The sequence below is a fragment of the Medicago truncatula genome, chromosome 8 (genome assembly GCF_003473485.1).
Source record: "Medicago truncatula cultivar Jemalong A17 chromosome 8, MtrunA17r5.0-ANR, whole genome shotgun sequence".
Lineage (NCBI taxonomy): Eukaryota > Viridiplantae > Streptophyta > Magnoliopsida > Fabales > Fabaceae > Medicago > Medicago truncatula.
In genome coordinates, this window is record NC_053049.1 from 6,907,532 (window position 1) to 6,933,562 (window position 26,031).

The following is a 26,031-nucleotide window of genomic DNA, read 5'->3' on the forward strand; positions in this document are numbered from 1 at the left end:
CTGGGCTGCCTTATACCCCCTGACTCCATCTTCATCCCTCCTATACCGAAGCCTTACTAACTATTTCCGACACTCATCTATATCTTCCTTGAATTTCATTCGGATTCGTCTACTCCACTTTTGAAGTCTATCAGCACATCCTCCCAAATTAGCAACCACATCACCACCACCACCACTTCTTTGCCACCCTTCTTTAACCACGTAATCAATATCAGACTCTAGTAACCATAAATTCTCAAAACGGAAGCGTCGGTGCCCACGATTCACCTCCATTTTGAATCGGTTGAGAAGAATCGGGGAATTATCTGATCTTGATGCCACCAAATTTATGAGCTTAACCTCTGGGAACATTTGGAGCCACTCTACATTTTCCATGGCTCAGTCAAGTCGTTGCTCTATGGAATGGTATGTCCCCATCGCAAACCTCCAAGTGAAAGGATATCCTTCAAGAGGAATGTCAACAAGTCCGACATCCTGAGTTGCTTCACGAAAACCTTGAAACAGATAATTCGGGTGGTCACATCGTCCGACCTTATCATCACTTGTCAACAAGTCGTTATAATCCCCTACCATACACCAAGGTAAATCAAACATACCTGCAAGTCTACGAATAAGTGCCATGACTCTCTCTTCTTCGTCTTTCTGGGTACCCATAATATCCGGTCAACCTCCAAACACCTTGTTGGTCACTATCCACCTTCATGTCAATATGATGCGAAGAATAATTGAGGACTTCACAATTAATGTTGTTTTTCCACTAGACTGCTATTCCACCTCCTTTGCCCACTCTATCAACATTGAAGCACGAATCAAACCCCACTATCATCTTCACCATCTCCATGTTATTTGCAAGTAACAAGGTTTCAAACAAGAAAACAATTTCTGGGTTATATGTTTGGATCAGGTTCTTTAAACTAGAAACAACACTCTGATGGCTAAGGCCTCGACAATTCCAACTCAAAACTGACATTTTTCTAATTATACCACACCCTCTGTTCCACTATGATATACTACCCTTCAACTTGGTCTTTAATCCATATATAAGAGACCAAACTTAATTTTAAGTTTTTTGATAAACAAGAATAAGAGACCAAACTTTAACAATTTATTTAAAGATGTCTCAAATTCTTTATTACTTGACCCAATTTATAGTTTTTTTTTTCTTCATAAATTTTGTTTAGGTGAGTTGTCTTGAGCAGAGACCTCCATAGCCATATAACATGTTCTCACATCGACAGTGAAAGTTATATACTTTAAGAGTCAAAATTGTATTATTACTATTACAGTAGTGCTATACCACGCGAACAAAAATAACCTGATCCATTCATGAATTGGTCGAGAGCGTTGGATAATTGAGTTTCTAGAAAATCATGGATGAATAAAAATAAAAGGGATCATCATACACTTACACGTCACCATCGTGAGGAACAAACATTTCCCTTAATATTATTATTATCATCACAAAAAAAGTTTATTGTTATTATTCTTATTATTTTGACTAATTTGACACTTTATTATTATTTTTATAATTAGTAGTATAATCTTAAATTTTAATGGATTAACCAAAGGGTATTATAGTAGTTTAATCAACCCATCAAATTTTCACTCACCAATCAAAAAAACATTAATGACATAATTATTTTTCCTCAAAACACATAAAACGTGATTTGTCAAAGGTTTTCAAAACCCTCACTCTGTCGCTTCGCTTGTTCTTCTCAAAGCCGCTATCATTTTCATTTTCCTTTCTAAGAACCCTAATCCCAAAATCTCAACCACCCTTTAAATCTTTTTCACTGATTCATCATAAAGTTTTGTTTTTTCTCATTCTCCTTCGTGATTTCTCATCTGGGTACCCTTTAGTTTTCGCTGAAATGGTCCCTGCTTCAAGAACGGAAGGTGCTGGTGGCACTGGAACCCACTTGTTGTCTGCTAAAGTCCGTAAAACTATTCAATCCATTAAGGAAATTGTTGGCAATCATTCTGAGGCTGATATCTATGTTGCTCTCAAGGAAACTAACATGGATCCTAATGAAACTACTCAGAAATTGCTTAACCAAGGTTGGGTTTTTGCCGGGTTATAATGTTTTTTTTTTCTTGAATTTTTTTTGGTGTTATAAATTGTGGGGTTTTGATTATTTTGTTGGTATTTATTGATTTTGGATTAATGGGGTTGTTTGTTTGTTGTTGCCAATCATTTTAGGGTTGAATGATTAGCTTCATTATAGTGAAATGTTATAAAGTTTTGATTTTTAGGTTATTTTGAAAGTGTGTTGGTTTATTTCTTGATTTTGGATTAATGGGGGTTCTTTGTTTGTTGTTTCCAATGATTTTAGGGTTGAATGATTTCTTCATTTTAGTGTAATGTGTTGATTTTTAGGTTATTTTGAATTTTTGTTGGTTTATTTATTGATTTTGGATTAATGAGGTTCTTTGTTTGTTGTTGCCAATGATTTTAGGGTTGAACGATTAGCTTCATTATAGTGTCATGCGTCATAAAGTGTCTATCTCTTGAATTTGGATTTATGGGGGTTCTTTGTTTGTTGTTACCAATGATTTGAGGGAGGAATGTTTAGCTCTGTAGCGTGACCCGATCTCCAACACATGTCAGTGTTGCGATTACATTAAATTATGTCATTTTCTCAAAATTTTATCAATGTTAGTGTCTGTGTACAGTGTTGGTGCTTCAAAGATGATTAGCTTAATTTTTCCTTTAGTCATCGACATTGTATGGTGTAATGCAAATATTTTAAATGCAATCATTTTCATTACGTGGTTAATGGTTATTGACCGAGTTTGTGAGTGCTCATATGCAATGATTAGGAAGAGGTGTACATGTTCGGCTATGTATCTTGATCATTATGTTTTGAGTGATCGGTTTAAGAATGTCAGTTAGGTTTGTTGTATAGTTTAAATTTGGTTTTGAGTCAGTTTCTTTTTTGTTGTTATAAGTCAGTTTATTTTATTTTATTTTGGAATTGTGATGGTTCTTTGTTTGTTGTTGCCATTGGTTTGAGGGAGGGATAATTAGCATCATTTTGCCACTAGTCATGGATATTGTATGGTGTAATGTAATTTTTTTTGAATGAAACCACTTTCATTATGTGGTTAAATATTGGTTAAATAGTTATTTATTGAGTTTGAGTGTCCATTGCTGTTGCTATGAAATAGTACAATGATTAGGAGGCGGTGTACGCTTTCGGCTATGTATCTTGATCATTATGTTTTGAAAACCATCTGTTTGATGATGTCAGATTGCTTGTGTGGTTCAAATTAGTTTTTGAGTTACAGTGTCTCAGATTAATTTGAAAGAAAATTATGCAATGATTGTTTGGATTGTGTTCTCCTAATGTACATTGTGTTTTGTTATTCAGATCCATTCCATGAAGTGAAGAGAAGGAGAGATCGAAAGAAGGAGGTATTGCCTCTTGTGTAATTTTAACGATGTTCTATGGTAACACATTAAAGAGCTGTGGTTTTCTCATCTGTAATCTAATAACAAATATCTCTTGTTGCAGAATCAGAATCATGTGAATCAGAATGTAGGGAACAGGGGTTCGAGTGAACCAAGGAGGCATTCTGACAATGGTGGTCAAAGAGCGCAATCCCACAACCCTTCTGAACATAATGCTGGGAACAGGGGTTCGGGTGAACCAAGGAGGCATTCTGAGAATGTTGGTCAAGGACAGCAATCCCAAAAATCTTCTGAACATAATGCTGGGAATAGGGGCTCAGGTGAAGCAAGGAGGCATTCTGACAATGGTGGTCAAAGAGCGCAATCTCACAACCGTTCTGAACATAATGTTGGAAACAGGGATTCGGGTGAACCAAAAAGGCATACTGAGAATGGTGGTCAAGGACCGCAATCCCACAACCCTTCTGAACATAATGTTGAGAACAAGGGTTCAAGTGAACCAAGAAGGCATCCTGAGAAGGGTTCGGGTGAACCGAGAAGGCATCCTGAGAAGGGTTTGGGTGAACCCAGAAGGCATCCTGAAAATGGTGGTCAAGGAATGCATTTACACACCCCTGCTGAACATAGAGTTCGAAGAACAAACTATTCTCGAAATCCACCCAGTAATATTCTTATCTTGCATCTATTTATGGGTTTAAAATATGATGTCCTAGTTTGCATAACTGTCTGCATAAGTATCCATTTTCTACATGTAAAATGTCAATGCAAATGTTAAATCTTTTGGACATGTTTTAATTTCTGATAAATTTTTTAATATTGATGATCATCATTTCAATGGAATTTAAACTAATAGTTAAAGCAGCCTAGGTGAAGACACTAAACTATGTTGAACTTTGGTTTTCCTTTGTAGTTGTGATTTGCTTTTCTTTCGGACACTGGTATTTGTGCTGCATTTAGAGAGACAAACTATTTGATTTGTTAACTAATTTATTGATGATATTTTAGTTATCTATTTACTTCAGATGGTTAATCTGTGGTTTTCATAGCATATCTTCATTAGTTTATGTATTTGTTAGGAACCTAGAGAAATTGAAATGAAAGAAGAATCAAAAGAATAAAAGTTGAACAGAAAATGGAGAGTAGAGTTTTGACTAAATAGAAAGAATAGCAAGAAAAAAAATTCTACAGAAAATGGAGAAATTTATGTATTTGATCATAACTGTATCCCATAGTTGATCAGAAGTTTTTAGGGAGATTACATTTTCTCACTAGTTACGAGTTTTCAGGTTACTTGTTAGGAACCTAGAGAAATTTAAGTGAGAAATATAGAAAGAGTCAAAAGATAAGTCTATTATTGGATTCACACTTTTCACTCACAAAGAATCAATTGTACGATGTGAAGGCTCCTAATCTGATTTCCTTCACCTCTACTAAAGCTAATAACTGGACATGTTTTCCTTCGGACGCTCCTACCAAACCCCTTTATTTAATCCTTCTAAGTAGCTACCTAATCTTATTATTAAAGTAACTGAGTAACACAACACTTGTATCGCTTCCTTTGATCATGTTTTCTAACAAAAAAATAGATGTTTTTTTTTTCCTTCTTTCTTATTGCACCTCTGTTAGCAATATTATATATGCTGATCTTTATTCATGCCAATTGTTCAGGTTACAGCAGAGAGTTCCGTGTTGTCAGAGACAACAGAGTAAATCATATATATAAAGAAGTGAAACCTCCTTCACAACAGCACTCACCATCTACCAGTGATAAATTACCTGCAAACACTTCTGAAAAGGGGTATGCTCTGATCTTCAAATTTGCATATCTAGTGTCAGTAGTTGTCCTTGTATGGACATCCCTTACTTTATGACCTAACAGATAGATTTTTGTTAGATTCTGCTGCTAGACTAGTGGTGACAGAATAGTATGTATACCTGAGTTGTGAATGCAGTTCTATTGGGTGAAATTTGTTTAATAGATTGCTGTAAAAAGAATTATGTAAAACCTGGTTCAGGGATATATATGTACAACAAACTACAAACTGAAAAGTTAATTTTTTTTTAATCTCATGCAAAATGTGCTGCTACGGATTGAAAGATATGAGTAGACACTAGACAGTTACAAATGAATCCAATGATGAGAAGTGATAAACCTCTCATGATAGGATAGTAATTGCATACGTTCTATCAAATGTAGTCAAATACTTTAGGTGTCATTAAGACTATGAAGGTGCTACCTTTTTTTTTTTTTTTTAACTAATGCACTTGGCTATTAAAGTAAGACTTCTAAAGTTACCTTATATAATTTAAAAGCAGCATGTCTCGGGTCACTTTTGATTTGTTTTCAGGTCATTGGATAAGTAAACTTTGTATATAATTCATCTGTTTTCTCTGTTCCAGCTCGTCAGCAGCTTCGACCAATCAAAGGTCATCTGGGGCTAGAAATCAGCAGACTCTAAATGGTCCTTCTGATTCACATGCTAGACATTCAAAAGATGCTGCCACAAATGCTAGCGACAAAAAAATTACATCTGATGACAAGCAAGGCTTGATTTCGAATGCATCAGCACGGGTGCAACCAATTAAGCCCGACAACATCCATCAAAATTCTTCAACAGTGGCTTCAACCAGTTCTGTCGTTGGGGTGTATTCCTCTTCGACAGATCCAGTTCATGTGCCCTCTCCTGATTCCAGATCATCGGGTGTTGTTGGAGCCATTAGGCGTGAAGTTGGGGTTGTTGGTGTTCGGAGACAGTCTTCTGATCACAAACCGAAACAGTTGTTTCCTCCTAGTAGTTCTAATGCTAATAATTCTATTGTTGGAAAAGATAGTACATCTGCAGATTCATTTCAATCGGTTGACACCGTCCAAACAACTGAACCACTTAGCCAACCAGCTGTCGGCGTTGTTACCGAACCCTCATTCTCTGGCATGTCTGTTAGCAGACCATCCTTGAACAATCAGTATAATAGTAGGGCACATCAACAACTTGTGGGACATCAGAGAGGTATATCTTTAAACTGACACCAACAAAATTATTGTTTTAATCTTACGTTCAATCTTCGAGATCTTTAGTTAAAGTATATCATAGTGTAACTGTGTCGTTTGTTCTTAATGCCCTATTTGGATGAACGGCTTGATTTAACACCAATACTCTTAAGCGCTTATATATGAGCTATTTTCTATAACAAGATAAATTGAAGTCCAACTGTATTCATATAATCTATGTTGAACTCAATTAAATGCTGTTAATAATATGAAAAGCTACCCATTCTGTAATCCACTTTAGTGAGGGCTTGATTTTAGGCAGAATATTTTTATTGTTTACCATTTTGTTTCATGCGGGCTTTGAATTTTGATGAGTTCTGTTGCAGTTTCCCAGCATAATAAGGAGTGGAAACCTAAATCAAGCCAGAAGACAAACAGCAACGGTCCTGGAGTAATTGGAACACCCAAAAAAACTGTTACATCTCCAGCTGAAAATTCTAAAAATTTAGAATCAAAATCAGCACAGCTTCAAGATCAAATTTCACAAATGAGTGTATACGAGAATCAAAATGTGATCATCGCACAACATATTCGTGTTCCAGAAACTGATCGCCGTCGGCTGACCTTTGGTACCATTGGAGTTGCAACAGAGCTTGGTTCTTTGATGCATCAATCTCAGTATCAATTAATAGAAGCTACTGCAAATTTAAATGGGGATTCAGCCACAAGGTTGGCATTCATTTAGTGTAGATAATATGTTATGTTCATAACTGCCAGTAAAGATATCTTGTTAATAAAATGCATTTTCAGTAACCTAGTTGTGATCTTGTTTAATTTTTGATGCCAGCTTAACAGTACCTGCTTCAGAGTTGTCCACCGACGATGTTTCTGGGAGCAAGCAGGTGGATTTACGTGATGACCACGTTAGAAGTTCCGAGTCCGAATCTCCAGCATCCGGTGCTGCTTCTGAGCAACAGTTGCCTGATAATAAAGAATCCTCAAGCTCTCAGAATCTGGACAATTATGGCAATATCGGATTGGTGCGTGATACAAGTCCATCCTATGCTCCAGCAGCACAACAACAAGATTCTCACAACATGCCCGGCTTCTCTGTGAGTGATTACTTTTATTTCTACCATCGGAATATTTGGTGCTCTTCTGCTTGATTACATATGCCATGTATCTGTTTTGCATTTTGTTGTTTATTCATTCTCACGTTTATGTTTCCAAACAGGCTTACGACCCTCCCACTGGTTATGATATTCCTTATTTTAGACCTAATATGGATGAAACTGGACGAGCGCAGGTTCTTTCACCACCTCAGGAGGTATAATAATTAATACATACATAATGAAGTATTTGAAGTGATTTAATTGCTGGCATCTGAAGTCCTTTAGTTGCTAAATTGTAATGGAATATATGCAATTATGCAAATGTACTTTGTTCTCTTTGTTAAATATGCATTTAAGGTTGAGCAGTGGGAGTTCAATTGATGAATCTTACAAAAACTACTGATATTTCGGTTCAATGTTTGATGTATGCTAAATTGCTAATAATTAACAAGAAAGCACCTAGTAGAATGCACTATTTGATCTTATTGCTTGTCGACGAGCAACACAAGCTGGCACAGTGTTATGGTCATTTTATCCTTAACTAATTCCTTTAATTCTTGCCTCAGTTTAACATATTTTTGGTATATGCAGGTTATGAACTCCCACCATGCTGCCAACAATGTTCCCACATCTACAATCTCGATGGTGCAACAACAGCAACAGCAACATCAAGTTGCACAGATGTATCCACAAGTTCATCTTTCACATTATGCTAATCTAATGCCCTATCGTCAGTTTCTGTCCCCAGTTTATGTACCACCCATGGCTGTGCCTGGATATTCAAACAGTGCTCCATATCCTCATCCAACAAACGGCAACAGTTACTTGTTGATGCCTGGAGGTGGTTCCCATCTTAATGCCAACGGCCTTAAATACGGAGTTCAGCAATTCAAGCCGGTCCCTGCTGGTAGTCCTTCTGGGTTTCAAAACTTTGCAAATCCAGGGTATGCCATGTTAGCTCCAGGCGTGGTTGGTGGTGCCTCAGCTTTAGAAGATTCATCTCGAGTCAAGTACAAAGATAATCTTTATGTCCCAAATCCTCAGGTATGGTGCTTTTGTAATGTTTTGAAAAAACAACTTTTTTTTTTGTTTGAATGTCAAGAATTAGAAACATTAAGAAATATGCCGGCGCCTTTTTAATGATTTTTATATGGTAAAGCTTGATACTCATGTCGTTGTTAACATATCTATCTCTGGATTAATGTTTTGATGAACAACTTCAGCTCTTATAACATAAGCACTTATCATATAAATGCTTATGTATAAGCTATCAATTTCTATAACAAATGGAAGCTATAAGCTGTTTTCATTAGCCATCTTGGGGAGCTTATGAAAATAAGCGGAAAATAGCTTAATGACATGTTATAAGTTGTTTCAATAAGCTCTCTAAGAGAGTCTCACAAGGCTTATATCACTAAATAAGCTCAAACAAGCCAATCCAAATACAAGTGCTTATGTATACACAATTTCTATTACAAGAAGTTCTGAAAACTTTATGGAAATAAGTTCTGAAAACTATATATCGATCGATATGTCATAAGCTGTTTCCATAAGGTCTCCCAAACGATGTGTTTATTCCAGTATTTAAGTTCAAATCAGTGAATTCAAACATGCCCAATATATTTATTAAGATAATTTATTTGGTGTTCTATTTTTATTTTTCTTCCATTTCACAGGCTGAGACATCAGAAATATGGTTACAGAATCCAAGGGATCTTTCCGGAATGCAATCTCCTCAATACTATAACATGCCAGGACAATCGCCGCACGCTGCTCCATTCATGCCTTCACATGCTGGCCATGCTAACTTCAATGCAGCTGCAGCTCAATCTTCTCACATGCAGTTTCCCGGCATGTACCACACTCCTCCACAACAAGCTCCTATGCCTAGTCCTCATCATTTAGGACCAGCAATGGGAAACAATGTCGGAGTGGCTGGAGCTGCTCCTGGAGCACAAGTTGGTGCATATCAGCAACCTCAATTGGGCCACCTCAATTGGACAACAAATTTCTGAAGGGGGGGAAGGGGATTAGAAAGAAAAAAAAAAGGCTGAATTTTAACCGGTTTGTGAATTTACGGACGGAAGTAGATATAGAAAAATCGCAGTTTTTTTTTTTGTTGTGAAATGAATATCGTATCGTTTTTCTCTCTCGCTAATGCATTGAGCCATCACATTATCAGCGTCCTTTATATGCAGTATGTTTGGGAATCATTCTGAGTTTTAACTTAAGAAAGTCAAATCTCAGATAATGCTTAGGTTGCACATTCTCGGACGATAACAATCTCCTTAAGTCACTAATAACTAAGTTTTTATGCCAATTTCAAACAAAATAAACATGATAATGTCACTTGGATTGAAAATTTGCTACATGTGTCCATTTCTTAAGTTGTAAAAGATCATATAATGGAGTTGAAATTACAGTTAATCGAATGGTCTCAACCGACAAAAAATATATCAAATGTTGTCCAATAATGTCTAGAAATGGATCATGCATACATCACTTGACTTTGTTCATTCAAAATGGTTATGAGGAGTGTTATTTGAACAATCAATTTGGTGACAACTTAATTTACAACCATAATTTACAAAAAAAAAGTAGTATTGATACGGAAACCATAACAATAGACAGATAAAGTAAAAAAGTAATGTGAGTATGAGAGAGAAAGTTGTCACCAGATTGATGTTCAAATATCATTTCTCAATGGTTTTTATCTGTTGGAATGTCAATATTCGACATGTCTATCGGATCAATGAGATGGGAACGGATATCATATCATATTATTGGACCAGTAAACTTGAAGTTGAGAGAACTAAATATAAAAACATGCCTACTTATTCAATAAAATAAAAATTGGAGTAGCCAAAAAAAAAAAACCTACCTCATTCATATGTAAGTAGGCCCTGACCTCAATGACTTCATAGTCTAAATGATAGAGGTTAATGGAGGGACCCTTTTAAGTCATGTGTTACAATTTTAAGGATTTCTTCGCTAAATTGTAAGATTAGATGATTAATATTCACAATTCTGAGAATTAATTTGTCTAAATCATTATTACTTTTTCAATTAATTAACTTTACATATAAATAGGTCCAACCAATAAGTTCACGTCTTTATCATTCATCCATAAATGTGATACACGATTCATGAAACTCAATCCTTTTAAATTGTTGTTTTATGATTGTTTACACATACTTAAAAAAATCAACAAATTTTATTAGTTTAGATGAAATTATCTATCTTTTTAAATTGTTAAGAGTATTATTGACAAAATAATAGTTAATATTACATTTAACTTTAAAACGCCACATAATTGGAACATATATATGGAATGGGGAGAGTATCAATTTACCTATAGTAGATGATTTATTTTGAAATGACGTAATATTATTGGTGGGACCATTTAATAAAATTTGTAGAGGTGCTAAAATTAGGGAGATAAAATTCTTAATAGATACTGATTAAAAAATATAAATAAATGAAGTGTAGATGTAAAATTCACTTAAATACATTAGATTTTGCTCCATTGTAAGTACTCTTCGAATTATTCTTGTAAAAGAGTACTCTTTGACTAATATCCACAATAAGAGTGTTTCTACTTGGCTCCAATTCTTAACGATTAAGCACTATTTTAGAATCATCATTGTGGATGTTTTTTCTTTTCTTTTCTGAAGGACCATTGTGAATGATCAAAGCTTTGAGATATAGTATGTTTGGTATATTATAAGTTATTTAAATCAAATACATCAATCTTTATTGATCCAACCAAATAAATCAATTTTTATTGACTCATAGTAGGTAGTATATATAAGGACTATGAAATATTTCTACTCAAGAAATTTCTCAAATGTTTCCAATTAGTTGAAAATAGGTTTTTCTTGGGTAGTTTTGCAGGTTGCTAATACTAATACACTTCATTCTACCAAACAATTTTTGAATTATAAAACAACATTCCATTTCTCAATCACATTCCCTTCTTTTTCTAAAGTAGAAAAAGAATAAATTAAAAAGCAAAAAACAGAAATCGATTTTGCACTTTTATTCTTATAGCTGAAAACAAAAAGAGAGGGTAGCTAGGTAGATAGATTCACTTTAAATTTGTATATATGTATACATTAGTTCATTCCTCGGGATTGATGTACCCTTTATCTTTTGTATTAATAGATATTTTTATAGGTCACCGATCCCTTTTGGTTGATCAAAATCTGAATCCACATGTTCATTCAAACCCTACAATTATAGGGACAAATACCCTTCTTTATAGAGCTTTAGACCCTCTTTCATTGCATCATGTGTCCCATCTTAAAGGACTAGTGCACGTTCAGGTACTGACCCTTCAAACAAGGGAGTTGCTATCTATCTATCTATCCTAATTGTTTCAAATAATTCTTCTTCCAGGGTGTTCCCTAGCCTTTTAATTTGTGCTTTTTCTTTCCTCAAAGAATCTCCTAAATAGGGCTCATTATGATCATAACTAACATGTTTGCTTTTGGCAATTTTGGTGTTTACACTTAAACGTTCTTGCTAACTAACATGTACAGATAAGACATAACTGGTGCATTATACTACACATATGATTTGAATATTTTGATTTATAAAAATGATAACCGGTGTCGTTAGGGCAAGATCACAAGTTAAAAAGCTAAATATAAAAACATAATTTTATAAATTGTACATTTATAATCTTAAAAGTGAAAACTAAATACGAGTGTCAAGGGCCTTTAACTTGTGCTTTTTCTTCCTCAAAGTTAAGGGCTTAGTTTATGCACACAACAGTTTATGTACTCATGATATATGAACCCTCAGTACTCTATATCTCATCGAATTTTTTTGGGTGCGGGTTTGAGAGAATAATATGTATACACATGCACCATGTACACTTCTTAGTGAGAGGTTCTTATTCATTTTATACTGAAAAATAAATACCATAAAGAAACACCATGAAAAACAGAAAATAAAGTTCTATATACTACATGCATGCATGCATGCCTCCCTTCATGCATACATATTGTTTATATAATATATTTTTTCATCAAGTAGTCTAATAGCTATAATTCACTTTTTAAGATAAATATGTGGGATATTCGAGGTTCGAACCCCAACTTCTGCATATAATAATGCATTGTCCATGCAAACTGTGTTGTGCGATCACGGGGATTATGTAATATTAATACCATGTTGTTGATCAAATGAAAAACAATTATGGTTTAAAATATAATAAAATTAATACAAACCAATTTCATCATTTTTAATTACATATTTTTCTTAATTCAAAATTTATTTTCTAATAGTATTTTTTTTTAAAAAATTTGTTTGGCATAAGTTCAAATGATATCTGTTAATATTTTTTTTTTAAATGATGGACAATTTATATTTTTTTCCTAGATTCCTTTCATTTAAGATAATTCTATTTGAGACGTGTTAGATTAAATGTGAATACCTTTTTCAACCAAGATTCTACATATATATTGTGAGTTTAACCCTTGAACTTGACCCAACAACTCACTGGTAATTTTTATTTTATTTTATTTTATTACGACAATAAATACGATTAAGTAACATTTTTATTCAATTTGATTGTTTTTACTTGTATTCAAATTTGTTTTTTTTTTTTTGGGAGAGAGTATAAGATGGTTTATGACCAATGAACCTAGCTAGTACTCCATTGTCGGCTTAATGAGGTCAAAATTGACACTATACCTCACCAATTATAATGGATATGAGAACCCACATAATAGGGTTTTCCCTAGCTAGTGTAATCATACACTCTCTTTTATTAATAGCTTATCTTTTTCCACTTAATAATCAGCAACTAATCATGACTGTTTATGTCACAAACATGTCTTAATTTTGTTTTAGCTAGGTAAATTTTTATCATCTCTAATATATAGGTCCTAAACCCAAAGCTATGTGAAAGTTTTGTTGCTCTAACTAATTTTGATGACGAAAGCAAAAATATCCAAATAATAATTTATAGGAGTAAATCATTGGGCTTTTGCAAACCACTTTGTTTGTTAATAGATATCCAATTAAGAAGAAATAAAACGATAAATATTGAAGCATGGAATTTAGAATGATTTAGAATGATTTTATATGAAAATCGTGCAACAATAGTTGAATGGATAGGCAAGAAGGAGCAGTCATGCTTGAATTTTAATAAGTGGATGTATTGAGGAAACGATCAAAATGGGCCAAAGCAATATATTTGTTTTGATTGAAGCAAAGGTTGTGGGGGTGACCCACGATTTGAAACCAAGTTAAAGAAATGATGGAGGCATGTAAAATGGCTACCAACCCAACCTTTGCAAAGTGTTTTGTAGTGTGGAGAGGTGTCACTTGAGGCTGATCGATGCATCTCTTTCTTTTTCATAAAGGGAAAAGTTAATTATTCCAATTTCGCATCTCCCTCTTTCTTGTGGAAACCACTATATAATATATAAATTAATGAAGAAATATTCACAACACTTCTTTAATATATACATCCTCTCATTATACTATCTTTTTGGCTTAAATTTTAGAGTTTCTCACTGGAGTAGAGTTAAGTGCAGTTGCAATTTTAAGATAGAGAAATGATATTTGTACAGTCATTTCTTAACAACTTTTGTGACAACTTTCTATCTCATATTTACATTATATTTTATTTTCTCTCTCTATTGCTTTGGTTTTTGTGCCAACACATACTTTTCTTTGTAAAAATATGGTTGTCAACTAAATTGATGTTCAAATAACATTGCTCTTTAAGATAATATTAAAGTCTATTTAAAATTTATTGGGACACCAACATGTTATCATAGGGGTGGCACAATACATTGAATCGATCAAACCCACCCAAATATGATGGTTGAACAAGCAAACGGTCAGGTTTGATCGGGTTCACGAGTTAAAATGGATGAGAGTTATGATACATACTTTTTATTACGGTTAAAATGGGACAATCAGAAATCAAACCTTCTCGAACCTATTATGTTATAGTTAGATATAGTACAAGCCCAATTACACTACACATCTAATATTGATGAGAAGTTTTTTTTTTTTTTTTTTTTTTTTTTTTTTCCATTTCAACCCAATTTTAATCCAAAAAAAGAAAAGAAAAGAAGAAGCCAAGGTTGCATTACATATCCAACGAAAAATTGTAACTGAAATTCATTCATCTCTCATTCTAGGGTTTCATTTCCATATCGTGCTCTCTCTCTCTCTCTCTCTCTCTCTCTCTCTCTCTCTAAATCGTAACCCAAATTCAATTTCATTGTCTTCCACACACACACACACTCCCCCATCTCTCTCTATCCATTTTAACTTTGAATCATCGTTTTTTTTTCATCGAATGCATCGTCTTCCCCTACTTGAATCTTCATCTCCATCTTCTGGGGTTTACTGTTTGGATTTTTGGGTTTCTTAATCTTCTTCTTCATCTAGATTTTTGGTTTTACCAATCCCTATTTACCGACTTGGTCAACCCAAAAACTCAAAATCTAACCAAATCGTTTCAAAAACTAGTAGAGATTAGGCCATTGTTCATTTCCCGCAGGTCTGACTGGATTCACGGGGGTGGTGGTGGGTTAGAACCGATGACCACAACCATTATCAGCTTAGAGTTATCAAACCACTCGAGTGTGTTTAGAGTTTCACATTGAATGAGATACGACACGTGTTTATAGGTGGTGGCAATCCTCATCTTACAAGAATATTTTTGGTTGGATATAAAAGTCTAATTGTCTTATAATTTGGATTGGATATAACTCAATCTATACAAAATTATATTGTAAAGCGACAATTGTCCCCACATATAAAGTCATTTTCACGTCTTATTGCATATGATTTGAAATTCTTAACACACATCTCACACTCATGACTGAATTTCTTGACCTAAGTGGCTCGATAACGGATCATCCAAAGGATATTTGTTAGACTCAGATACTACATTAGAATTTAATTTGAAACTAAATCTACCTTATAAACTATTTTCCCTGTAAACATCTTGTGCTCTTAAGTTGTGGTTTTAGTAATTTAATTTGACCTTTTCCCAAACAAAAACTCATTTAAATTTCGATCAATAAAAAAAGGAAAATATTAGGAGGAGTGTGTTAAAGAGAGTTTTAACACCCCTCGCTGTGTGTGTGAGTGGTAGACAAGATATTTCTTCTTTCTTTTTTGATAAACAAAGTGGTAGACAAGAATTGGTTTAATATCTCAACATGATTGTTCATAGTAAGTCTTGTAACTCCTTCCCATGTGTATGTTCTTCTATTTTTAGCAAATTTATCTTGGGCATCAAACAAGTATCTTACAAGTGTAACCTTTATTTCTTTAATATATCTTACATGTAACCTATGAAAACGAATTTGGTATATGATGGAAATGGGGAATCCATGAAAATGGAATTCATAATTGACATAGGTATCTTTTAACCGTTCATATATCAATCAATACGAAGTGTGATCAATTTTACACGTGTGTGTATATATAGTGAGCTAGCTAGCACTGAAAAATTATTTCAAAACACATGCAAATATATGAATGAGAATATGCTTGTCAATATAGTGTCATTAAATTTAGCTTAATATCCCATTAACTATCTTTATATTTGAACCACATGTTCGGGTCTTTCTTTTGCATTTCAAAGACAAAGTGTGTTTTGCGTTGGTCTATTGGTTCCATAAATACAAAGATGTTTCAGACAATTACTACTTCGATGATGATATGCTAAAAACAAAAGTTTCGGAAAGGTATAAACAAACGCATTATGTGAAATGACATCCTTCATTTTCCTTCACCTTCAAAGTACTCCCTTTTCTTTGCTCTTAAAAATAAAAGCATATACCAAAGTAATGGTGTGTCTATTCATAAACGGGGTGATATTGGTGAAGACTAAGCTTATGTATGTACACAAGGAATCAAACTTCAATACGTTCTTAGGGAGGATGATGGCAATTGAAACATGGGGCACAATTCAAGTGACTTTTTCTTAATTGGGGGACTTAGATATAAACCATGTCAATATAAATGTGGTATATGACTTGGCTTTGGGTCCCTTTATTGATTTAAATGGAATCTTAATCCTCAATCACGTATATGTCTTTTTAAGTAACTTGTTTTAGGGTTATTTATGCATAAAAAATGATTTTTTAATAGAATTATTTATTTTGTCTATAATATTCTTTACTTTTTATTATTTTATGAAGGTTTTTTTTTAATGAGTTTTGAGTACCCTGTATTCTTATTAATAAATTTGCTTATAAAAAAAACTATATCTTGGAATAAAAAATCCTGATAAAAGTGACAAGTAAAAAGGAATTGTGTGCAATAAATATTTACGGGTAGAACATTGTTTTTAAAAGTGACAAGTAACTTAAAACAAAATCTTCATATAAAAGTGACAAGAAAAAATGAATAGATGTAATTATCTAGGCTATCATTAGGCATGGCAAAATAACTCGTATTTGCGGATGTTTGCCCGATCCGCATCAACTTTGATCGGGAGAGCCTGAGTTGATTAGGTTCAAATTCGAGGTTTATCTGGTTTCAAAAGACCGGGACATGGTAGGTATTGGGAACATTGTCGAATCCGCCCCACTTGCATTAAACTTGCATTTTTATATCTCTTAGATTAGAAATCCTTAAAATAATATTTAAATTACATTTCTATGTTTATTTTTACTTTTAAGTTGAACCCCTAAACAAGTCGTTTTCGTTAAAAAAAATTATATTGTTGAGTTTTGAGTTTTTTTACTTTTTTATTTTTAACAAAAAAATTCGAAAACTACAATCTAAGTTTATAGGATGATTGAATGAGAAGATGATACCCAAACTCAATCAGATACGAGGTTGGGGTTCTATTTTTCACCCCGTTGAAATTGGACAAATATGAAGATATTTGAATACCGAGCCCACTCTATTACCATGATTATAATAATTATGAATATTGACATCTTAAATACAATGAATATGCATCTTACTCTCATTATCATATCCTCGAAAATTTCTGTTAAAAAAACTAACACTAATATTCCCGTTCAAGATATCATTTGTTTTATTTATAAGCTTAATCAAGATATCATTGAACTCCTCTAATATCATAGGCAAAAAAGACTCTTATGCTAATCTAACTTATTGATTAGATAATGGATAAAACCCTTAATTCTTAAGGATAGTATTTTGGAAGTGATCGATTACACATCGATTTAACAATCAATTTGTCATAAATGGTGTATAGTATTATGCATACGAGTGACATGATAATAGAATCTCCAATTTGTTTTATATATAGCAAAATTGTTTGTAATTTGAAAATCATTTTTTTTAACTATAGCCAAGTACTTCGTACGTATTAAATTATTATTAATTTCTTACACATGAGACGTGAGAGTTGAGACTCGTGTATCAATCATAACATCCCATGATTGTTACATGCGTTGTGTATTTAGTTAGTTGCTTTTTTTTTTTTTTTTTTCTTTTGTATAATTATTATAATAGAAGACACTTTAGTGGGGATGTTATTATATTAGCATCCTAGCTGGTACATTTCATTATGAAATATATTCTTGAGACTTAAGGGAAGGTAGTAGGAAAGAGATGGTACCAAATTTGGGGCCAAATAATAAAGATTGGTATAGAAGAATGCATATCACACATACACACACGTTGTTTTATTTGGTGTGATGCCTTTTTCTAGCTTATCTACTTAATTAATATCTAACTTTTCATCACTTTGTTTATTATGATCATTTTCATGCCCTAATCCTCTTTTAGGAGTTTTCTTTTTTGGATTAATTTACTTGTCGTCTTATTCGAGGTCGGTAGACTAGCAATGAAAGACCTTCACCACAAAATATGCTTTTTTGTTGTTGTTAGATAATAGTATGTTATAAGGTTTTTTATTAAAACTATAGTAAGGTTTCACTGCGGTCCTTATGAAATCGGAGGCTCAACTCTCATAATAAAAATAGGTCCTTAATAATAAAAATGCACAATTTTTTAAAAAAATTATTCTTCAATTTAAATTGAAAATAACATTCGTATAATGATTATTAGCCACCAAAATTAAAATTAGCAATTATTTTTACTAAAGACGTATTTTTTAAAATAGTAACATGGAACATGATTTTTTATTTAGAAATTGAAACATGAAATATGTTTATTTTTCTTTTCTGAGTGGGGATGGGGATATTGAACAATAATTTTTTTCTTGAGGTCCATCACTTTGGGAGGCCCAACTCGGTTGAACTCTTTGCACTCCCCAAAATACGATCCTGGTAAGGTTAGTTTAATCCTTTTAGCCTTTTATATTTACATTGTTTGTAATTTTTGCATTCCTAACTTTAGTCATTCTTATTGAAACACTAGTCTCTTCCCCGTTGTCCTCTTCTCTACTTCTTTGTGAATCTCTATTGGTAGTATTTTGCATAAAGAGTCGAATCAAAGATCTTAAATTAAAAGCAAAAGTTGCTTAAATAATATGATGTAATTGATTCAAATTCTAGACTAAGTACGTTATATATGATACTTATTTAACTATTTTTTGCTTTTATTTGAGATTGATGTACTCTTGTACACATTAAGTTTACTTGCAAACCTAGCATAGTAACACACTTTTACAATAAATTTGAATTTTACACATTTACGCCGTCAATACATTGAAGACCGTTAAATCGACATCAAAATGTTCAAATTTCAAGTTCAATACTTTATATTTAAAATTTCAAAAATTGCATTAAAATTTAAATTATCTAATCTTAATACAATGATCATTAATATATTGGTTCCTTGAAGAAAATTGTGACCCTAGAGAATCCAAATCCTTCAATAGGGCCTAACACTTTGGCTATAATCCTTCTTTAGTGTTGATAAAATCTCTAATAGATTTCTTTTAGTTTCAAATTTGTTTCAAATTCTCTCCCTTCATAAAGTTTAGGAGAGCCACGAGAGCAATGATTGTGGAAATAAGCACACAATGCTCCCACTAATTCTATCTCAGTCACTCTCTATTTCATCACTATAGACCCCACAAACATAGACACACAAAGATGAAGACACGTACACATTTGACCATTGATGCAAGTGAACAAGCATTAGTGTGTTCCTATTTCTTTTGCACTGTCAATTTAGTGTGCCTTCTATAAATGACAAGAGCAATGGTGAGATTATTACTAGTCTTGCTTTTGTAATTTATGCTATGTTAGTTTAAGCCTTGGAACCAAACTCTCGTTATTTCAAGTGACCCCATTTCTTTATTAGAATTTTCTCCTCCTCCTAAAAGAATTTTCTCGTTATTTTAATGTTTACTTTTCACATTTAAGAGAAATTGATAATATTAAATAATAATTAGTAGTATATTTTAAAAATATAACAGCATCTAAGAATTTGCAAAGAATCTTATATTTAATGGTAAACAAATGTTCTAATTTTTTTATTAAATGTTTGTATATCAATTATGAGTAAAGTGTCTTACATTGAACGAAAAACTTGATATTGATAATTTTATAAATGAAATGATTCATAAATTTAATGTCTCAAGGTTTTAATGTTTAACTCACTTTTTTGATTGTTCAAAATCTAATGCGATGATCTCCTCGACCCCTCATGACCCAACATTAGACTAGTAATAGTGTAAAAGCATTTTTTCTAAAGAAATATTTTATGTTTGAAGATTTTTTTGAAAGTTTTTTTATGTTGAAGATATGAGCTATGAGACAGGGGCGGATACACACATAGGCTATGTGTGGCTAAAGCCCCACATGCCTTTTCCTGTTTTTTTTTTCTCTCTTTCAAATAATAGATTTAACACAAAAGAATAAGTCGGTAAATGAGTAAATTATTTATTTGTAATGTATTATATCAAACAATATTATTTCTTATTTTTAATATAGTTTACATTACTGTTTCTTTGAAAATTTAGCCCCACATATATCAAAAGACTGGATCGTTGATGGGATGCATATGGTTAATTGAAGCAATAAATTACTACTAATAAAATTGTAAAAAAAAGTTAGGTATGTCTCTATGGTAGCTCATAGGCCATAGTAGCTATGCAGTTGATTGATTAAAATAGGCTAAAGTTGAACAGCATTAAGTTGAAGGTAGCACGGGCATTTGAATCCAGAAAAATAAGTGTCCTAAAGCCCAAATTTTAGTTCTGTAGCCGCATTAATTGACTGTAACAAATAGTAGCATAATTGCAATGTCTCATAAATTCACAATACAGTAGAGTAGAGTAATACTCAGTAAGTCCTCCGAGCATAATTCAGTTGATAGGATAATGCATTATTATATGCAGGGGTTGGGGTTCGAACCACGAACACTCCATTTATTCACCTTATAAAGTGAATTCTAGCCATTAGACTATCTGACCAAAAAATAGTAATATTGAGTATATTTTTTTAGGGAAGTCCTTCTCATGTTCATGGTTCTCATTCACATTTCCAATCGAAAGGTAAACACTATCCTTTAACCACAAAAGCCATAAATTAAATAATGAGACAAAGTACCAAGAAGGGGTTAAAATCCCACTATGTAGCGTACCAAAATCCAAATTCCAACTAAGAAAGGTATCTATATTTGATATTCGTCATTGCTTTCAATAAGATTATTTTCGATGGAAAGAATCTATATGAAAAAAAAATCACGTGAAAAGAATATGAATCAACGATTTTATAGGGAAGATAAAGTCTACTAATCCATCCTTATTTATACATATATCAATCACCATAAGGTGTTTATGTTACACAACTTAAATTTTGTGTACTATACACAAATGCTTGGTTATCGTTGATACAATGCTATTATGGCACCTCCGACGCAACCAGTATTATTGGAATGTATTTGTCTACCTCTCTATCACTTTGTGTCTTGTGTCGTCGCCAATACCATGCTCCATCTCTTCTACAACACAATCAATTGTCTTATCCTGAGACGGACTATTTGGAGTGTTTCGTCCTTTCATCATGTCACTACAACTTCAATTTCCGATCATTTGTATATCTATACACAAAACTTAAGTTGTATATTGTAAAGATCATGCAATATACATTCATATTCAAATTAGATTAGATAGTATCATCAATTTTTTTTTCTTGAGATAGAGATATAAAAAATGTTTATAAAGCATAAGAGGAATCTTGTTTGCAAGATCAATGCATCATCTATAAACCAAGAGCAAAATAAGGTATGTGGTGTTAGGATCAAAACCTACTTTGCATGGTCCTACAAAACAATACAATTTTCTTTCTTTTCTTATATAAAGAGAAAGTAAGGATCTAATGTCAATTCATGGGATGAAGGAAAATTTTATAAGAAGGTGAATAGAATAATCAAACTATTAATTAATTTTTATTTTATTTTTATATAATAAAAATTCCACATCATTATTTACAGCCTGGCCAACTCAACTTCCATAACCCTCTCCAACCCTTATAAAAACATCCAAAAGAAACAACTCTCCAAAACTCTCTCTCTCTCTCTCTCTAATCATCCATTGTTTTCTCTTCTTCTCTTAGGCGTGGAATTTGGCTTTCATTACTGTCTCAAAATCATTTCATTCTCTTCATAATTTCCACTTTCTCTCTTTCTCTTACAAACCCTATCTCACACTCTCTTAAAGCTTTTTTTGTACTATTTGAAGCAGACAACATAGTCCAAGCAATTGATACAATTCATAATCCTCTGTTTCCTCTGTTTTTTCTCTCCTTTATTCTCTTTCATCTTCATAGCTTCTTTTTTTAATATAAAAAGAGATAACACAATGGAGAAATGGAATAAACCTTCAAGAGATCATAGAAAACAACATCAAAGAGAAAACCCATCATTCTCTTCATCTCTTCTTGATGTAATTTATCGATCGATCGACGAAGGACATCATAAAACAGAGGAAAAAGAAGAGAAACTCATGTTCTGTAGAGAAACAACAACAACCATGAGGAAGATGAAAAGTGTTGAAGCTGAAAAACCAAACTTTAGAAAAGCAAGGAAGGTTGAGAATTGGAATGGAAGAAACTCCTTAACAGAATTTGAAACAAGAACAACAAGAAGCAATTCAAACACACTCTCCATGCATTCAAGCTCATCTTCTTCAGAATCAAGTTCAGCTGGTGGTTTTTCATCATCTGATTCAGAATCATTCTATGGTTTACAAAAACCAAAACCAATTAGAACAAGTGTTTCTGAAAAACCAAACATTGATTCATTTCAATATGGTTATAGTGCTAGAAACCATAACTATAACCATAACCATAACCATTCTGTTCAAACTCAAAAACCAAAAAATGAGAATGGTTTAGGTAAAACAAAGTCCAAAGCTTTGAGAATTTTGTATGGTGATTTGAAAAAATCAAAGCAACCTATTTCACCTGGTGCAAAAATTGCTAGCTTTTTGAATTCACTTTTTACTTCTAGTGGAAATACCAAAAAACCAAAGATACCATCATCAACAGCTACAAAAACTACTACAAATTCTGTTTTGGAAGCAAAATCAGCACAAGCTTCAACATGTTCATCAGTGTCTTCATTTTCAAGGTCTTGTTTGAGTAAAACTCCTTCATCAAGATCAGGTGCTAAAAGATCAGTGAGGTTTTGTCCTGTTAGTGTTATTGTTGATGAAGATTGTAGGCCATGTGGACACAAGAATTTGCATGAAGGTGAAAAGGGTTCTTCAATCTATGATGGAAAGAATAATAGTAGTGAAGAGTTAAGGTTGCATGTTTTGCAAGAGAGTTTAAGGGTTGAAGAGTTAGCAAGAGACTTGTTGAAGAATTATCAGAAAAAAAATGAAGTTGATTTTAATATGCAATTTGAAGATGAAGATGAAGATGATGATGATGGAGCTAGTTGTTCTAGTTCTGATTTGTTTGAATTGGATAATTTATCAGTAATTGGGATTGAAAGGTATAGAGAAGAATTACCTGTGTATGAAACTACTCATTTCAATCCCAATAGGGTTATTGGAAATGGTTTCATTATGTAATTTTGAGAAAATATGGGGTTTAATTTTAATTTTAGAGAATTTAATGGTGTGGGGGTTTACATCTGATAATAAGATGGGGGTTTATATCTTTTTATTTTTTTTATTTTTAATTTGATGTTGTTGTTTTATTAGTTTTTATAATCTAACTACTTTTTCTTTTTTAATTGTATTATATGATTTTAAATTTCTCAATTTATTATTGTTGTTTGTTTTTATAGTACTCTTCATGGTTTTTTATTTGCTTTTATGGTTGGAATTGGAGTGTTCCTCATGCAAAATCATTAAAGAAGAGAGGGTGAGAAATACAAATATTTTGCCCTAGAAATTTTACATACTTACATAATTAGTGATTTACAGCTGTTGGGATTAAGATTGGATCCTGAGTTTGTGTTTCAATATATAAATTTTTAAGTTTAAAATTAGAATCGTTAGGTTAAGATTGAACGGTTTTAATTTTGAACTTACCTTTAAAATTTTATGTATTGAATTTAAAATTGAAGTCATCTAATTTAAATCTAATACCTCTGAACTATGAGCTGCGAGGAAACCCTAATCATATGAGATTTCAATTTATGTGAAATTTAAAGATAAGTACAAGTTTGTACCATTTAATGATGATTTTGTATGTGAAATGGGAAAAGATAGAAAAGCAATTAAAGAGTGTGAAGAAGAAGATGAAGTTGAAAGCAAAGGCAGAATTTCTATACTTGTTCATGGCAAGAGAAAAGAGGGTTTTTGCTTTCTCATATGTAATGGGGCCTCTTTTGCTTGAAATTAACACTATCTTCTTCATGCATCACATATGCGTGGGAGCAATAGTCAAAAAGTAGCTATGTTAATCTAATGAGATTCCTTTTTTGTTTTATTCCTTAGAATGTTAAAAAATGATTTTACTTGATAGTCTCACAACATAATTTCTCAAATTAAATTTTTAGTAAAATTATTAGTACTTGGTAGAGACTATAGAGGCAGCCAAAAAGAGGTCAAATGATGGGGTTAATGGAAAAAAAGTTGAGATGTATAGCATGGTCTCCAAAGATGTGGACAAAATATCTCTTCATGGATTCTCTATATTCTTGATGTCAAATTGGTTGGCTTCAACCCAAGAGCTTGTCCTTGAATTATTTTAAAGTCTTGTACAAGTACAACAAAAATTAAGTTCATTTTTTGTTTGTTTGTCTTGTTATTCATTTCAAATATTTTCTTTGTGTAGTTATAGCCAATTTTGATTTGAGAAAAAGGAACTTCTATGGTACACTCATAAAATGAGGTGTATCGGTACTTTTGCTTCTTAATTTTATAAATGAACGATCATTTTTTATGTAGTAAATAGTTATTTGTCAATATTTATATTTTATAGAACAACATTTCATAAGAAAAAATATCATTTAATTGTTTATAAGAATCATAGTAATTTTTTTTTACATATTTCCTAAAAAATAATGAATGTTCTCAATTATGAGTGATAAAAATTTAAAAAAATAAAAAATTATTTCGTTGACACTTTTGATGAATAAGATTTAGTTATTATAATTATAAATGATAAAAAAATAATATTTTTTTCTTTAAAAAATAACTCATTCAAATATAGTGGGTGTACCATAGAATTTACCTTGAGAAAATCATAATAATTATGAAAAACAACATCAATATGCTGAATATTACTCATGAAATAGTTCAACATATATTAAACCCTTTTACTATGTTTTTCTTTTGTTTCATTCATGTTTTGCCCTAACTTTTTTTCTTTTTCATTATGTTATGTCTCATCCTCTTTAATGAAATAGAGTTCAGTAGAAATTTAATCTTTTCACTTTAAATGTCTCAAGTTGTTTGATCTTTAGTTTCTAAGACAAAAGGCTATATATCTCATACTATGAGGGGTAAAAAAAAAAAACAGCTTTATATAGGGATTCTCACATTATCTCGAATCTAATAAAGGTAAGGGAAAAAGCAAAACAATAACGTTCGATTCAAAGTCCAAAATTGTCATTTACTTTTCACTTTGTTAAATTGTCTCTATTATGTTTTTTAATTTTTGCAATCAACCATTATGACATTCTCTCCTTTTTTTTTTGTATAAAACATTCTTTCCCTTTTATTATTCCTTACAAAAACTAATATATTTCTCCCCTAAAAAAATAAAAATAATTCTTGTACCAAAAAAACCTAATACATCTCTTGCTTTATTCTTCAAATTAAATTAGTATAATTTTATATAATTAAATTAGTGCAAATTAAAGCATCATTCAATTAAGAAAATGAAACCCTTTTAATAAAATATTATAAAATTAGAATCTGTTGGACCACTAAATCATAACAGTTTGATATGCTAATTAAGTTGAATACCCTTAATTAACTATAACAATCTTTTAATGGAATAAGACTATGAACTTTCAAAGTGTTGGATTGTAGGAAAAGAAAAGGCTATGCTATGCTATGGTCTAAAGTGTCATAGGTGAAGAGTGTCTTTGTAGGGAGTGGCGTTTTAGTGTGGTCCATCCATGAGATGCCCTTAACCGCAATTGATGAAATTAAACATTAAGAAATTAATTAGTTAAGG

General features: G+C 32.3%; 2 protein-coding genes across 2 annotated transcripts; both read left to right on the plus strand.

The window, feature by feature from the left end:
- Positions 1–1,660: 1,660 nt before the first annotated feature.
- LOC25500537 (uncharacterized) lies at positions 1,661–9,713 on the plus strand. The gene is made up of 10 exons (XM_013588977.3): positions 1,661–2,058; positions 3,372–3,415; positions 3,516–4,074; positions 5,081–5,210; positions 5,813–6,420; positions 6,788–7,130; positions 7,249–7,513; positions 7,636–7,728; positions 8,105–8,557; positions 9,190–9,713. The coding sequence occupies exons 1-10, from the start codon at positions 1,872–1,874 to the stop codon at positions 9,526–9,528; spliced, it is 3,021 nt and encodes a 1,006-aa protein (XP_013444431.1). The 5' UTR covers positions 1,661–1,871; the 3' UTR covers positions 9,529–9,713.
- A 12,216-nt stretch (positions 9,714–21,929) lies between these two features.
- LOC25500538 (protein BIG GRAIN 1-like B) lies at positions 21,930–23,562 on the plus strand. Its single transcript, XM_013588978.3, has one exon. It carries the CDS (start codon positions 22,251–22,253, stop codon positions 23,466–23,468), a length of 1,218 nt encoding a protein of 405 aa, XP_013444432.1. The 5' UTR covers positions 21,930–22,250; the 3' UTR covers positions 23,469–23,562.
- The last annotated feature ends 2,469 nt before the right edge of the window (positions 23,563–26,031 follow it).